This window comes from Mytilus californianus, unplaced genomic scaffold (genome assembly GCF_021869535.1).
Source record: "Mytilus californianus isolate M0D057914Y unplaced genomic scaffold, xbMytCali1.0.p SCAF_4, whole genome shotgun sequence".
In the NCBI taxonomy this organism is placed as follows: domain Eukaryota; kingdom Metazoa; phylum Mollusca; class Bivalvia; order Mytilida; family Mytilidae; genus Mytilus; species Mytilus californianus.
In genome coordinates this window covers 122,428,713-122,447,245 of record NW_026262690.1, presented here as the reverse complement: position 1 = coordinate 122,447,245, position 18,533 = coordinate 122,428,713, and the positions used below count along the sequence as shown (strand labels likewise).

Below are 18,533 nucleotides of genomic sequence, written 5' to 3'. Positions count from 1 at the left end.
CCAGCCTCTGACTAATCAGACCGTATCACCATGGTGATACGGTAATTAGCCTGGCTAATCTTGTCAGTATAGCCAGGCGTGTATCAATGTCCTGCCTGTCAATGATTGGTTAATACTAATTTTGTCGCGCAATGTTTGTTTTACATCTGTATCCAATCAATTTTTATTTAACATCAATTAGTAAAAATTAGACTTTTTATTTTTCTTTATGAATTGATGTACAGTGTTATCATATCTAATTATTAGTATGATGATAATTAGTAAGCAGAAAAGGGTTAATTCTTATCAGCAATCAACTGGTGAGAAAGTTAAAAGTTTAACATTTCACATGACCACGGTGTGAATTGGATTTCACTTTTACGACCTAATTTACATGTACACATGTATCTCAAAGGGCAAAATATATATGGAAAAAACCATAAAAAGTAAAGGCCAACACAAATTGCAGTTATTTTTTTTTGGGGGGGGTTACATTTCAAATGATGTGTACATGTGCGAAGATACACCATCGTACATCTATTTTAAGGGCATACGATACAGTAGAGATCCCTCGTTGATTTTTTCTTGAAATTTTGGTAGAAGGTCAAGTTTAATGTGTACTTTTGAAATGTGCAAAGAAAAATATACCTTCATGACTTACTTTTTGAGATAATTTGGTTCGAAATTTGCATATTTGAAGGAAAACCACTGAAATTGCATAAATAAGGACTTTTAAGGAAAGTAACAATACTTTTGAACGAACAGTCATAATTTAACCGGGTTTTTTGTAAAATGTTCCTTTGAACCACGGCATCAAAATGCTGTAACAAGTTTAAGGTTTTACTTAATTTTTGTTTTTTTAAATTATATATCTATTAGTGAAATAAAGAAATTGACAACATTTTTGCGTCTATTCAGAAGTGCAGAAAAAATTTGATCGTTGATTTTTTCTTAGAATTTTGGCGGAGCGTCCCTGAAACATTCCTTGATTGATTGCAAAAGAAAAAAATGGGTGTCCATGTGCTTGTTTTTTCAATAAAAGCAATAAACCATGATTTTTAATGACAAACGGGACGTTTGCCAATAAGGCGCTAAATTACGTTAAAATAAGTTTTAATCGCAACAACGTCGTGAAATCTTTCCCGTCGTTCACGACGCTTTCATGTCGATCCGGCCCCACGTCGATCCGGCCCACGTCTATCCGTCCCACGTCGATCCGGCCCAACGTCGATCCGGCCCATATTTAAAGTCGATCCGGCCCCAATAAAAAAATATATTTATAAGGAATAAAAATAAAGATATATATTAATTGTAATTCATAAATGTTTATGAATTTTATTATAATGTAAAAGGTGTACGGTAAAAAAAATGGCCTTTGACAAATATTTTCTTTAGATGAGTATAAAACAAGTAGGTTGATTATGTTTTCATTACAAGTTTTCAAGATTATTGGGTATAATTATAATAAAAACGTATATAACAGAATTTAGTACAATCAACAGACATCAACATTAATCAGCAGTAATTATCATTTTCTTTCAATTGACTGTGATCTTAACAAGTCTTTCATCATTTGTTTTTGTTGAATAAACAAACCAAGTATAGACTAATGATTTGATGAAACAAGTCATTATATTATGAGTTAAATTTTATAGGTTCCATTGGACTGTTAATATTTATTTAGCTATTATGTGTGTGAATTGAATAAAATAAAAATCGCCATGACATTCAAAGTTATCATGGAAAATAACTTCATATTAAAATGTTGAAGCTGCTATACAAACAGACACAATCACACTCAGTTTCGTATCGATTTAAAATAATTCTTTGACTGGTACACCAATACTTCACTTACCTGTTGTCATCCATCATCGATACTTTTTGCAAAATCCATTTATACTGTTAAAATCCTCCAAAGTCAATATAGTTTATTCATATTTTATTATGGGGCCGGATCGACTTTGGGCCGGATCGACGTGGGCCGGATCGACTTGGGACGGATCGACTTTGGGCCGGATCGACTTGGGGCCGGATCGGTTTGGGGACGGAACGACCGGATACCGTTCAGGACTACGCTGTCAAGTTCAGTGGTATACCCAAGGTTTTTTTTTTCGAAATCAATGATATTTATCATCAATATTTATAAAGATAGTTACTCGTAAAGTAGCATAAACTATTTGCCAAACATTTATGAATTGTTACGAAACTTGGATAGAAAAAGTATTTTAGTAAATTACTTTTAGAAAAGAAATGACCGGAAACAAAAAAAAATAAATCTAATGAAAAAAAATAATTTGCATCTGTGTCCGAAATTAGTCCTACATTTCATGTAGACAACACAGCTTGGGCATAGTTTTAATTATTCAAAGGGCCCCGGCATGACAAACAATTATAAATTACAAAAAAAAGTAAATGGGATGACATAAAATAAGGACATTTGGTACATGTATGAGACAACTTTATCAATCATAGTTCAAATGACGAAGATAAACACAATTAAAGGTCACCGTACGGCTTCGACACACAAAAAAGCCACATTTATTTCGTACTTTTCTCAATATATATAGTCCATTGCGGTGTAGTATATCATTTCATAGGAAGTACAGCAGTCGATATTAGAGCATACCATAGCATGATTCTGTATCAATAGATAGGTTACCTTAGCTTGTAATCAGGCAGGGTATTTTTTATTACGGTACATATTTGTCTGTATTATACCGGCCTCCAATCTAGGATTGGGTGCAACACCATTGTTTGTCCGTCCGTCCGGTGGTCCAACAAATTTTTGTTTCTTATCTGATAAACTACCTTACAAAAAGACTTTGTATTTGGTCAGTAGCTTAACGACAGTGAGTTGCAACTTGTAAACACTTTTCTTGTCTGTCAGATACCTAATTCTGGTGTGCCGATACTTCGATTGTTTTCTCTCAATATGTACATAGGGGATAAGCTTAGTGCATGAACGGGTGCGTTTTTGTTTTGGTCTGTAATACGTACGGGGCTCATAACTGTGTTTACTTAACTAAGAGTTATTCTTCATACACATTTAAATATTCAACTGGGTTACTTCTAAAAATGTCGTTAAACTTTTTAATGTAATTTTCAAAGTCAGGTACAGTATGAGGCATTGATAGTCTGGTTAATTTATCCGTACAATTGTCATTCGATTTAGAGCTTGCCAAATGGTGTATATATAGATACTATATTATGGTCAAGACAGAACGTTGAATTATTTATTGGGCTTTTTGTGTAGTTGGGTTTCTGTCTCCTCAACGTATTATTTTATTTACATATCTTTTATTCATTTCCTATATGAAATAAAACACATACAAAACTATGACTGTGGATTTGATTTTTTTTCACATTTCAAGTAAATACTGTTGACTCCATTACTAATGAATAAATATTACAATTTTCGTGATATGGTCAATTTTTTTAGCAGGTATCTTTTTCAAATTCGCGCAATCGGATTATGACGTCAGTGGATATTTCCGCAAATGTGACTACATCTAAAGCGACGTCGCAAAATGTAATCATTCTTTTAAGAAACATCGCGAAATTACAACGTTCTGATTAACAACATCGCGAAAACAACACGAAAAGTTTTGAATACGTTATTATCTGCCCTTGCTACTGTATCGTATGTCCTTAAATTATAATTACATTCGACAATTACAATATTTATTAAGTTTGATTTTTTTTTATTATAAAGAGTTGTTTCGTTGACTCTTACCCCATATAATCCTTCCTGATAAAACATATATTAAATGTACAACATTTTTCAAAGTTTCTTTTGATTACACATACTAGTATTTATTTATACCAGAGACATATATGTCTCTGTTTATACTGTTTAATATATATTTATTTTATTATATTACTGACAATGGGGACTCGTCAATCCGGCTGAGAGCAAAGTTTATTGAATCAGAAGCAATGTTTCTTAATCATTGGTTTGAAATCGCTGGTTTACATCAAACATCAAAATTTATGCAAATATTTATTCAGCCTCACTTTAGATTCAGAGTCAACTGGCACTGAATCGATCATGTGGTATTTGTTACCCACCTGGCCCTTGCGACGCGCAGCTAGATCGGGCCGGGATGCCAGGCTAAGCCATTATTCATTACCGGAAGAGAGGGATTTCTGGGTAGTTCTTCGGACATCTCTAGATGGTCTGTCTGATGACCTCAAACTAACCCTACGAATACTACACTCCCCCAGTTTTATCAATGAGGCCCCCTCTACTGAGGTGGGCCCTGTGAATTTCGCCAAAAATTAACAAAATACGGAAATCATACCCAATTTAGAGAAAATATGCATCAATTTATAATACACAGTATACACCCTATCCCCCCAACAATTTCAAAAAAGTATACAACCTACCCCCCAAACAGACCCTATTCACGGGTCTACTGATACACTAAAAAGTTAGTGCAATGGGTTCCCAACAAATTGGGAATCCAGCCAACTGTGAATTGTTCTCTGAATCGTATGCCAACTCTCCCCTTCCTTTATACAAACTATGCCCTGGACACTAAGTGGCTGCAAGTCTTCTATATAGTTGGACCCAGGAGGTTGTGCTGATCCCGTCTCCATTGTGAAGAGTTTGGTCTCATTTTTCCTCCCTTGCACTGTAAATATATCTTTGTTAAGGTAGGGAATTCCAGGGTCCCACTGTCTTCTGGTGGGACCCAATCTAACTGTGGCAATGGTCACACGTAAGACTGGTGTCCCACTGTCTACTGGGGGCGGCTGCAGATTAAAATAATTAGTGCCCACATCATCTGCTTTCAAAAGTGACCCCAAACTCAAACTTGGATTGTCTGGATTAAAGTATGCAGATTCTTTGTCTAATAAAGATTCTACAGTAATAACTTTTTCTTTGTTGAGCGGACTGTTGCTTTCAGTTGCGGCCTTTCTGTCAGTTTCTCCCGTTGAGGAAGGGTCCTCAAAAGTGAGAGATGTATGACTGTTTTCAGTATTGTCAGTCATTCCTCCGTCAACAATAGGAGTAGGACATGTCGAATCCTGGTATTGCGAACAAACTGTGACTATCTTCTCATCACTGGCCCCTTCTACCTCATCGTCTGAGGTGGAGTCCCAACTTTCTTGGGCCTCCTCATCACTTGCCAAAGTTGTCTCTGTTTGGGCAGCAACCTTGTGAATGCTACTGCTATTCTCAATTGCCAAGATAGCTCCTATGGGTTCCCTCATAATATTGGCTACTGGACCCTCCAGGTCCCCTGTGAGCAATGCTGGAGCAACTAAGTTGCTTTGGGGCACCTCACATTTCTCTACTAATGGTATGGCTGGGGTATCCACCATCAAGGAATACCCCTGGTTGGCCCTTATTTTCCAACAACCACTGTCTGTGTCCTTTATTAAAGTGAACCTCCTGTCCTCATCAACCTTGATCAGTTTATGAATATCCGGTAAAGAGTACCCGGCAAAGCCTGGGTGCCTTTTAAGGATTTCCTCCACCAACAAATACCCACCTGGGAGGAGGCTTTGGACCAACTCCAGTGCACCATGCCTCAATATGTCCGCAAGACATTTAAATAAGTAGCAGTCCAATCCGCCTGAAGGAGTTGCCTCTTTGTCAGAATTGGAGCACTGCTCTGACTCAATCTCTGCTCTAACCTTCACCGACACACTCGGTTCTCTGTTCCCCTCCCTGTCCCTGGCACATACCCCTGGGCCCACTATAGCTACCTCCGCTACTCTGGCTTGGGGTACAGACGCAACTTCTGAGAGGCCTAACTTCATTTGCGGGGACTCACTCCGGCCTCCTGAGTACTCCCGTTGAAGTTTAATGGTCCAGTTGCAGTTCTGCTTGACTGATTTATGAAGGTAACAGTTTTATCCCTCCCCTGGAAATCTAGACAGTCCTTCCTTACATGTCCAGGCTTAAAACAGTGGTAGCACACTCCCTCCCATGGAGGCCCTCTATGAGTGGAGGGACTCCCTGAGATGGACTTACCTCCCAAGTTTGGACAATCCGTTTTTAAATGGCCCCTCTCCCCACAGTGGTGGCAACCTTCCGCCCCTGTCTGTCTGCCCGGTGAGGGGCTTCCTGCAATGGGGCTTGTGAGTAGTTTCTTAAATTGGTCCATCATGTCGTCCAGTTTTTCATGGACCTGACCAAGTTTTTTGTCAAACTTCTTATTGGACTTTTCAAACTCCGCTTCCCATGCACTGTCTGGGGCCCTCTCAGGAGCCATGGTAGCCCTTACATGGGGCACCTGATACTCATGGAAGGCCTCAGGGTGATCTTCATACCGCCCACCCATTACCTGCCTGACCTCACGCCTATTTGGCTTGCCATATATTGCCTTGGTGTTATGTTGGAATAGCCGTATTTTATCTACTGCTTCCTCAATACTTTGGGGTTGGAGGTTAGAGACTTGCACTCCCAACTCTTTGTTTTCAATGCCCTGGCACAGCCGTGTTACGGCTTGCTCATACATATACTCATCAGGGAGGTTACTAAATGCCCTGGTCGCCAAGGACAACACACGGTCAGCCCAGTCCTCAAGAGACTCCTCAGGGGCTTGCCGGGCATTGTTGAACTGGACCCGGGCAGTCTCAGGGAGCGCCTTGAAACCAAAACGCTTGTGCAGTTTTTCAACTAGCTCCCTATAACTCACCTTCCTGTCTCTTTCCGTAATGAGGGCATAATATTCACTTGCCTTTCCCTCAAGGCACCAGCAAAGTTGATCTTTGCACTCTTGTGGGCCCCACTCACAAACCTCTGCATACCTTGCAAATTTTGTGAAGAAAGCCTGCCAGTTGCTCTTCCCTTCATACTTAATATTTTTCGGGGCGTTGCTGATTTTTGAGGCGTTACTTGAAACTCCTCGTGACCCACCTCTGCTGTCGGGTCCCCTTGTATTTTCCCTAGGCCTATCCTCATTATATGCTACTGGGTAGGCCTGCTGCCCATAGCTCCCCCCGGTGGTGACCCCTTGTCGGGGCACCGGTGTATACCCTTGGTTGTACAGATTATGGGATTGCCTATCCCCATAGGCACAGGCAGGGGTCCGCCTTTGGTCCTCTCCCCTGTTGTTTGGTCTTTCTTCATACATTGGGGCTGGAGCTTGTCTGGAGTCCTCGCCCCTATTGTCTTGCCACTTGCCATACCTACTGCGGGGTGTTTCATACTGTCCCCCACCAGTGTGAGCTGGTTGGGTACAGGGTGCTGACCCCTGACCTGCATAGTTGCTTGTGTGACCCATGGGGTATGAAGGTGCGCCCCCTTTTGGTTGGGACGGTTTTGTCCCATGCACTGGCTTCCCCTGGCCAGTGCTGTTTGGTCTTAATACTACTCCCTTGATGTTGGGGATTACCTTGGTTTGGGTCACCCATAATGGGTTGACTCCACTCATTTTTTGTAATTTGTTCCCTGTATCCCCCATCCCAATTTTCGGGGGTCTTAGGTCTAGCTCCAGCATCCCCGGGATATGGGCTACACTCAAGAAAGGCAGAGTCCATCTGACTGGGCCCACCCCAGGGCCCGGGACTTTGCCCCTGATGCCATGCCTCTTGCTTAAATGCTGATTGGACATGTACCCGTGATGGGGTGCTTTGTGAGGCAACGTGTCCCCCATCTATTAGTGTGTTAACCCTGCTCAACATTTCATTATGCCTGCCTTGGGCCTCAGGTGGTGGCCCACTATTTTGGCCACCCCCATTTTGATTGAAGTCAAGTCTGGACAAGAGGGCCATTGTCACTCGTAGATGGGAAATTGTGGCTAGGTCTGACTCAGTCACGAAGCCCTTGCCCTCCCTTATGTCCATAATTTGCTCCAAGTCGTCTTGAAAATACGAAAAAACAACAAATACTCAATACTACACAAAAAACAGGGGTTCTACCGCGCTGCAAAACCCCTGTAATGTTATGTAATATTCTCTCCCAGAGTATTACACAACAAAAACGATCGGCAAAGGTTTCCCCCGAATCCTTTACCGCGGGAAACTCTGTTGAAGCGAACGGCGCCTCAACTCACAAAATGAGCCCTAAATTGCAAATCACCACGCAAATTAGTGCTCGCAGCGCCAATGTTGTGATTCCGAGTATATCTAAATACCAATAGATACCTTGGATGGTCGTTCCTGCAGTCAGGAACGGCCGGATTGCTCTTCAGTGATATATGTCGTCTGTATAGCCATTATTCATTACCGGAAGAGAGGGATTTCTGGGTAGTTCTTCGGACATCTCTAGATGGTCTGTCTGATGACCTAAAACTAACCCTACGAATACTACAAAATCAAATGTCCCTCCGACTTGATTTTTGCATATTTTAATCCTAGGGAAGTGGTTCAACAGTTCTATTACATTGTCCAATTGGCGTGTTGTCTTTTAATCCTTAGAATATTGTGAATTTCCACATTCATCGTCAGAAAAGATTGAAAAACTACAGTTCAACATTGTCTGCCACATGCATGACATCAGTATTGTTTACATCAAAAGAGTTCCGCTAGGGGAAGTAACTCTGTAAATTGTGTTCTTACATGAACAAAGCAACAGAATCTTTGGAATGGAATTTTGACAAGCAGACGAAAAAACCCACGAGACGAAGGCTTAAACCTGAAATTTCTATTTGCTTAGTATTTATATTTGCAATCATTGTGATTGTACGATTCTGGTAATAAAAATATTTTGAATTGAAATTGCCTGAATTTACATAGGATAATAGTAAAACATATAGAACTTCGAAGTGCTAATACATAATACTGCAATTGATTTTCTAAAATTTGATTATACAGTTCTATTTTGATTGACTAAAGGTAACATATTTTGTGGAAGAGATGAATATTTGAAATATGTCAGGTTTTGAAATTTTTAGAATTTGCCTAAATCTTAGGCAGACTGGCACAAATAAAATAATTATAATAGATAAGTAGACCCTTTAAATCACAAAAATGATCAGCAAGGCAAGATCTACTAACAAGTCAAAATTTGATGATATAGTTAGTAGACTGTCACTCTTGATAGGAGTGCTTGCCCTTAAATGATTCTTTGTTTTTTACCCTCTTTTATGTTTTGAGCAAAAACTAAACAGACTAAAATTAATGATCAGCAATACAAGATCAACAAAACAGAGATTTTTGTCATGAATTCTATTCTCGTCTACAATGTTGGAGAGTGTCCTTTGTTGAATACGCACATAGACCAAACAGACTTGGGGTAATTGTAATTGTAATCATTAATCAGCTGTAATTGATTACAATTTTTCAAGAAATCACTGTAATCATTAATCAGCCAAAAAGCTGATTACATGTAATTAAATTTAATTAATTACTTTTCAAAATACCAAGGTGAGCGACACACGCTCTTTGGTGCCTCGAGTTTATTCCAGCGTCACTGATGAGTCTTATGTAGACGAAACACGACTGTGGCGTTCAAAATTGTAATACTGGAATCAATGATGAGTTTATTTACTATCCAGGTTCTTCTGAATGAACTTCTATTGTAAAAAAGAAGCCTATACAACTTCAAAATGGCGGGCTTTTATATCAGTCCCATTGTTGTCTTTATAAAGTAGAAAGTCGTTTCTAAGGGTTTTCTTTCCGAATTATAATTACTGACACTGTTAGCAACATTGGGAAAATTTAGCTGCTCAGGAAGTTTTTTTGGAAACACCCATCTTAATAAGCTAATCGTCTTCCGAATTTTTTACACGGACATAGAGTTGTGGATGACGTAACGACTAGACACAGATTTGAGAAAAGGGCACATATTTGAGGCTGTACTTTTGTACATATTCATCAGACAGGGTTCATTTGACCTTGACGTCTTTTCATGGAAGAGTTATCAAGTCCGTATCTCAGATTCTATAAACAATAGGAACATTTTATGTGTTTGTTGTTAGGAATGATTCTAAGGTGTATATGTTTATGGCCGGCTGGCAGGTTTAATGTGACATTGACCTCATTTTTTAATGTCCATTTGTAAATTTTAAGTTTTCGTGGTGTGGTTTTTTTTTTTTTTAGATACAATAAGCAATAGGTTTATTACATTTGGTGTATAGAATAATTGTGAGCTGTACATTTCCGTCTGTTAGGGTTTATCTAACCTTGACCTTGTTTACATGGTTCATTGGTCAATGTTGAATTTTCATGGTTTGGTCATCTTCTTTCTCAGACACTATAAGCAACAGGTCAACTAAATATGTAGCATAAAATGATTGTAAGGTGTACATTTCCTTAATGGCAGGGTTTACCTGTCCTTGACCTTAATAACTTTGAACCATTTATTGTATTAAATGTATATGATACTTGTTGTTACTCTTTCATCTTAAAGACTTTCAACATCAATGCAATTATTATTGGTAAAGTAGGTGAGATATTTCAGCATGTGCACTCTTGTGTCTCATCCAATCATGTTTTCCATTCGTTTGTTGTGTTTGAGCTTTTGATTTTGCCATTTGATAAGGGACTTTCCGTTTTGAATTTTCCTTGTAGATCGGTATTTTTGTTACTTTTTGCATAATCTTTTTATTTAGCTGCTGTCAATGTGACGCATACCATTTGTCACTTTTATTCACTTTTATTATTGTGTATCCCTCGATAACTATGTCTTCTCATTATCCAATTCTCAGACACTTATCAACAAATATGTATTATATCGCCTCTTTAAATGAAGGATGAAATATTTTTTTTACTTTTTATTCCCTCGTTAGGTTCTGGATTTTGATAATCCTCGTCTTGTTTTTTTATCCAGCAATGCTGGATCTATGTGATCACTCTGGATTTTAAGATGGTGCAGAATTCTGAGTTGAAGACATATCCTGAAACTAATGATGTCTACACTCTTTTAGTCATCTACTGTTATTTGACATGTTATTTGGCTTTAAATTTAGCAAGGCGAGGTTGAACAGCTACTAAATTTTAGATATACGCCACCAAATAATACCTTTGTTTATCATTAGATTTAATCATTACTATTTATGAATTTATGTGAAAAGGTAATACATCAAATTTAAGCAGTGTATAAGAATTATTAAATTATTTTAATAGTACCTTATGCTTGTGTAAGTAATTGAATAAAAATTATTACACACTGTGTATTGATGTCAAAGTTGATTCCTTCACTATTTTTAAGTACTGTTATTCCAATAGGTTCTGGGGGTCTCGATGTCCGCATGGTCTAAGTAGTCGAACTACTGTATCACTAGCCTTTCAACACAGAAGTTGTGGCAGGTGCGATCGATTCCAATCTTAACCTTTTCCTACCGAAGGTCGGTGGTTCTCTCCGGGCACTCCGGCTTCCTCCACTAATAAAAACTATTAAAAAAACTGACAGCCACGAATTAGCACGGTAGTGCTGAAAATGGCGTTAAACATCAACCAATCAATCAATCCAATACCTTCTTAAGTTTTATCTCTGTTGTGTGGATTACTGTTGTTTGCCTTTCGGTCGTATTTTTCGTTTTTTGCGATGACTTTGTCAGTATATTTTCGACTTATGAGCTTGAATTTCACTTTGGATCTTTCGCCTCCCTTACATAGGCAAGTGAGAGTACTGATACAATACCAGTATTGTTGATAACTCATGATTTGCAAACAAATATACTCATAGGTGTGAGTATTCAGAATCACCTCCGCGTTAATACCAATTTTAACTGAGCACAGTTAAGGTCTTGTATAACATAATCAAATAGACACTTTATTATACAGCTTAATTTCCAACTTAATGGACAATGCTTGACCTAAATAGTATACTTATAATTACATTTGATCTACACTACATAAAATTATTCTGTAATTTACATGTCTTAAGATGAATGATTAAATATTATTAAGATGTATGATTTTCAAAGAAAAGACAATAAAATAAATTTGCAAGCATTAGTTAAATTAGTATCAGAATTATCTAATATAAGTCAATGATTTATGTTAATTTAAGTTACAGTTTCGGTTTGAATTCTGCAATAAAAATTATTTGTTTATTTCCGATTATATTGCTATTTAAACCTATAAGGTATTTGTACATTCGAATCATATGTGGATGCAATGCCATTTTTTTCTAAATGCAGAAAGCAGACCCACTTATATAAAAACAAATTACTTGATATTGTGTTGTTATTGAAAAATAGCTTCTCTGTGCCTCTTTGTAGAAATACTTCAACGAAAATTGACTACAACTGCAGTTGAAGATTCTTCTTGCCATCCATATCAAAACATTTAAAAACTGAAAAATGATTGACAAAATGAAGATGTAAAAAATAAATACGCCTTCTAAAATTTAAATATCAAATGAACTTGCATCAATATAGAAAACTTTGGACAACAAGATCAAGCTATATAATAAGATTATGGAAATAGGAGTACACCTATAAACCATTCATGTTCAGTGTCATATAGTTTTTATAAAAAAATCACTAAACAATCCAGAATGAGTTCGAAAAATAGTATAGAAATTGGTACATAACATGAAGACTATGTGTACCATACCGTTTAGTGTGACCTTTGACATCGACTTTTGACATGAAGGTCAACTTTATATCATTGATATGTGTCGTCGTTTCGCCAAGACTAGATAATTCATTATCGTTTGATTATGTTTGAGATTCTATCTGTTGCATATATACCAGTATGTCTGACAGATGACCTTGGTTTAATTTTTTTTTTCTTTTTCAGATACTATACTAAAACGTATATCCGTGTATTTTTGTCTAGACGTCATCTTATTACTGGAATTGTACTTATTTTTGCTGTGTATTTATTTTCACGAACTTTGCGGTTGGTATATTATCGCGAAAATAAAAGCATGTGAATTTAAATCCAACCTTTCATCTATGCATGCAAACTTGACCTTACATCGTTGACATGACATGAGTTACAAACGGGTAGACATGATTAATAACAAACCTTTCTAAAATTGTTCGTTAATAAATTTTGAAATTATTTAGAAACTAAGGTTTCAACTCTCTCAGGCAAAGTTGACGTTAGATGGATTTGGCTATTTTTTAGGTCCATTTTGGTCGTATAGTTCTTCAACTATTTCGGTTCTTATACAACCTTGGCTTTCAAATATTTGGCATTGAGCGTTCCTGGTGAAGGTAAATCCAGAAAAAACGCTTCAGATGCATGTAATTTTTATACGACCGCAAAAAAATTTTGCGGTTGTATATTGGTATGACGTTGGCGTCGTCGTCGTCCGAAGACACATTGGTGTTCGCACTCTAACTTTAGTTTAAGTGAATGGATCTCTATGAAATTTTACCATAAGGTTCAATACCACAAAAGGAAGGTTGGGATTGATTTTGGGGGTTATGGTACCAACAGTTAAGGAATAAGGGGCCAAAAAGGGGCCAAAAATAAGCATTTGTTAGTCTTGTATTATTTTTAATTTTAGTTTCTTGTGTACAATTTGGAGTTTAGTATGGCGTTCATTATCACTGAACTAGTATATATATTTGTTTAGGGGCCAGCTGAAGGACGCCTCCGGGTGCGGGAATTTCTCGCTGCATTGAAGACCTGTTGGTGGCCTTCTGCTGTTGTCTGTTCTGTGGTCGGGTTGTTGTCTCTTTGACACATTCCCCATTTCCATTCTCAATTTTATTTTTGTAACTTCCAGACATAACTTGTGTGTTAGTGTATGGATCTCTCTGACATTGTACCACAAGGTTCCATATCACAAAGGGAATGCTGGGATTGATTTTGGGGGTAATTGCCTCAAAATTTTAGGAAGTAGGGGCCAAAAAGGGGCCAAAAATAAGCATTTTTCTAGTTTCATGATAATAACTTGTAAGTGTATGGATCTTTCTGAAATTGTACTACAAGGTTCCATATCACAAAGGGAAAGCTGGAATTGAGTTTGGGGGTAATTGCCCAAAATGTTTAGGATTTAGGGGCCAAAAAGGGTAAAAAAACAAGCATTTTTCTAGTTTCAGGACAATAACTTGTGTTCAAGTGTATGGCTCTCTCTGAAATTGTACTGTAAGGTACCATACCACAAAGGGAAGGCTGGGATTGATTTTAGGGGTAATTGCCTCAAAATTTTTTTTTCATTAAAATTTTCCATTTTAAATTGGTTATTTCTGATTTAAATATAAAAGCAAATAATAATGATATGGTTTGAATAGGTAAATTAAAAAAAATTTAGTTCTTAGACCACATTCATTCTGTGTCAGAAACCTATGCTGTGTCAAATATATAATCACAATCCAAATTCAGTGCTGTATCAAGCTTGAATGTTGTGTCCATACTTGCCCCAACTGTTCAGGGTTTGACCATTGTGGTTGTATCAAGCTGCGCCCAGCGGAGCATTTTATTAACATGTTGTTTTCATTTTTTAATCCGTAATAAATAAACTAGATTAATATCAACAGGTGACAAGTAGAAACCAATTAAAGATCAAAGAAACAATAATGACTCAGATTACCTTGAACCATATGACTTTCTATTGTACATGTTGTAGATGTTATCGATTGATATACAAACATGTGTGTATAGTAGAGACAATACTTATGAAAGCTTTAATGTCATCATTTGATAACAAACAAAATTATAATTATATTCAGATTTTATGAAAAGAAAACCAGCACAAATAAATACCGGTACACAAGAAGATTATTTGCAAATAACCAAAGTTACTAAATTTTCACAATGTATGTCATTTACTGACGGCGACTTCTGCTTTATCGGTTTTAACCCATACTCTTTATAAACTTTCATCTTTTACATTCTGAAATGCAGTTAGCTGACACGACCATTTCAGCTTTCTCTGGCGTAGAAGTCTCATGAGGATCAGGCAGAAACGGACGAAAAGGTGGTTGATGTGGTTCATAGGTGTTTCTCGTTTCTCGTTTTCTTATAGATAAGAAAGTTTGATTTCCTGTTTGAATTGTTTTTCACTAGTCATTTTTGGGGGCCTTTATAGCTTGCTGTTCGATGTGAGCCAATTGGCTCCGTGTTGAAGGCCGTACTTTGACCTATAATTGATAACTTTGTACATATTGTGACTTGGATGGAGAGTTGCCTCATTGGCAGTCATACTACATCTTCTTATTTATACTGGTCCTTTTCATGAATTAACCAACGTTTTTAAATATTGAATTACAAATGAAGAATGACAAACGAATGAATTAAAATTGAAATTAGTTCAGTTATTTCGGTATTCTTACTACTAACATTTTACCCGTTGGCTATTAACGCTTTTACTTTATATTTAATACAGTATTCCAACGGCTATTTACGCATTTACTTTTAAAACAGTTCATATTGACACACGAGACAATAATTAAACCGAGTTTTTAATTTTATTTTCGAAACAAAAATCGCGAAAATAAATACCCGCAAACTTGTTTGTAATGCACAGTTCGCGAAAATAAGTACCCACGTAAAAAAAGTACAATATCCATCGAGATGACCTCCGAAGACTGCCGACGTTAATATGCCCCGATATAGAAATAGATATAATTATAAATAGATAGCGACCACGTGCAATTGGATTTTTCTAGTTCTGTTTTATTTCATATTATAGGTTAAAAGTATGTTTATCAGTTTTTACCTGTATAAGAATATTTTTTTTGTGGATAGAATCAGTCAACCAAATAGTTCAGCCTCGTTTCACTTTCAATGCTGACATTCTTTTCTTTTTAATAGCTGAATACGTGCGTAACCCATCTCTAGCTAAGGGGGTTGAATTGAAGATCGCATGAATAAGGATTCAATGCGGTCGAATTATTCACTTGCAAGTGAATAATTCATTATAGATGTTTTTAAGCTTATTTTGACAAAACTGGACTAAATTGGCTGATAAAAGTGAATTATTTTTTCACGATTTCACCTTTTTATACGACCGCAATAACATTTTGCGGTCGTATATTGGTATGACGTTGGCGTCGTCGTCGTCCGGCGTCGTCGTCGTCCGAAGACACATTGGTGTTCGCATTCTAACTTTAGTTTAAGTGAATGGATCTTTATGAAATTTAATTATAAGGTTCAATACCACAAAAGGAAGGTTGGGATTGATTTTGGGGGTTATGGTACCAACAGTTAAGGAATTAGGGGCCAAAAATAAGCATTTTTGTAACTTCCAGACATAACTTGTGTGTTAGTGTATGGATCTCTCTGACATTGTACCACAAGGTTCCATATCACAAAGGGAATGCTGGGATTGATTTTGGGGGTAATTGTCTCCAAATTTTAGGAATTAGGGGCCAAAAAAGGGGCAAAAAACAAGCATTTTTCTAGTTTCATGACAATAACTTGTGTGCAAGTGTATGGATCTTTCTGAAATTGTACCTCAAGGTTCCATATTACAAAAGGAAGGCTGGAATTGATTTTGGGGGTAATTGCCTCAAAATTTTCGGAATTAGGGGCCAAAAAAGTTGCAAAAAACAAGCATTTCTCTAGTTTCATGACAATAACTTGTGTGTAAGTGTATGGATCTTTCTGAAATTGTACTACAAGGTTCCATATCACAAAGGGAAAGCTGGAATTGAGTTTGGGGGTAATTGCCCAAAATGTTTAGGAATAAGGGACCAAAAAGGGGCCAAAAATAAGCATTTTTCTAGTTTCCAGACAAAAACTTGTGTTCAAGTGTATGGATCTCTCTGAAATTGTACTGCAAGGTACCATACCACAAAGGCTGTGATTGATTTTGGGGGTAATTGTCTCAAAATTTTAGGAATTAGGGGCCAAAAAGGAGCAAAAAACAAGCATTTTTCTAGTTTCAGGACAATAACTTGTGTGTAAGTGTATGGATCTTTATGAAATTGTACTACAAGGTTCCATATCACAAAGGGAAAGCTGGGTTTGAGTTTCGGGGTTATTGCCTTAAATGTTTAGGAATTTGGGGCCAAAAAGGGATGTTGTGTCCACACTTGCCCCAACTGTTCAGGGTTGACCTCTGCGGTCGTATCAAGCTGCACCCAGTGGAGCATTTTATTTAATGATTGTACAAAAAAAAATTTTTTTTTATTTTTTGATATATCGTAGCTAATGCCTTATAATAAAAATCTTGAGTAAACCACTATACTTGGGGAAAAAACGCAGTTGATTTGTCTCATTGCAGGATGAGCTTGAAATGAGGAAGGCGATGTACATTGGAGAGTTGACGAAGCTGTTTTCTTCAAATGATCTCAAAGAACATATAATCTACCAAACTCTCTTTTTTATTGATGCAAGAAACAAAGATGACCCTGAAATACATCAACTTACCACGCATTTGGTGGATATTGCATTTAAGCAACCATCTTGGGGTCAGCCAATGCCGGTCGCATGGGTTCCTTTGGAGATACAGTTATCAGAGATGAAAAGCGCCAGGATCTGTAAAAACTTTGTAAAAAAGTCTGAATTACAGGGTTACAACTTACAGAATGATGATTTCGTTCTTACGGATTCTCAGTTTGAGAATTTTCTTAAAAAACAGCATTCCCTTGGGAAACTTCTGTACTTTGGAGAGCATGGTATCGATGATTTTATAGTTATTCAGCCATCAGCTCTTGTAAATGTGTTGAGATCCTTTGTAACTGATGAAATGTTTTGGCCAAAAGACAAAGAAATTATTGACATTTTGCCAAATTTAAGTAAGACGGGAGTGATCGATAGAACTGATCTATATAAATTATGGGAACAAAAGCATTTTAAAAAACTCATACCAACTGAGGACCTGAGGAAGTTTATCATTGAAGTCCTCATTCATCTTGACATACTTGTGGAACCAAAGCATTATAGTGGAGCAGAACGATCAGCTGATTTTTTCTTAGTACCTTGTATGATAAAGGAAAAGGCACCTAGCTCCTTCCTTCGTACGGAGGAAATGAACGAAAAAGCGATATGTCTGTGTTATCGCCTGAAAAAGTCATCTGTTCCAGCAGCGCTGTTTTTCAAGCTTATAGGTTCAGCATTAAATGTACTGCCAATCAAAGAAACCGATGGACGTCCATGCCTTTACTACAAAGCTGCTGTATTATCTGTTGATAATGATAATGAGTGCAGAATACACATGGAAGGCAGCAGAATAGTTGTAAATCTGATAAATAGGGCATCAAGATTACAAATATTACCAGATATAGCAGCAAGTATCCAAGAATGTCTTACTTTGACACTAACAAACGTACTACACTTTTATTATACCTGCATGGGAAAGGATATAAAACAATTTGACATTTTGAAGTTATTTGACAAAGAAGTTGGCACTCCTTGCGGCAAGGGATTTTGTTTTATTCCTTTAAATGAAGCAATGAAAAAGAAAACATGGACTTGTGAAAATAAAACAGTCCATACTACAGACCTGCTATTGAACTGGATGTTGGATGAGGTTTGTACTTTCAGTCCTTTCTTTATTCTTTATATAATATTTAACTTTAATTTAATGTCCCAATTTTAGACAAATTTCATTCAGTATTAATGTTACATTGACATTGTGAAATCGGCTCTTTAATGGATGTCATTACATATTTATGATCGCTTATGTGCCGTAGTGGCTATTAAAACAATGAATTTGTAAAAAAAATATTGAAATAATACTTGGAAAAGAAAACAACATATATCATGTATATGGACCAAGGGCAAAAACAAACATGGTATTTAAGATA

The 18,533-nt window shown here is 37.0% G+C and overlaps 1 protein-coding gene across 1 annotated transcript in view; it reads left to right on the top strand.

The window, feature by feature from the left end:
- The window catches only part of LOC127739295 (uncharacterized), a 99,672-nt gene that overhangs the window by 72,617 nt on the left and 8,522 nt on the right, over nucleotides 1-18,533 (top strand). Inside the window, exon 6 of the mRNA XM_052250963.1 lies at nucleotides 17,009-18,256. Within this exon, the coding sequence (XP_052106923.1) occupies nucleotides 17,009-18,256 (1,248 nt within the window). The remainder of the gene's footprint in view (nucleotides 1-17,008; nucleotides 18,257-18,533) is intronic.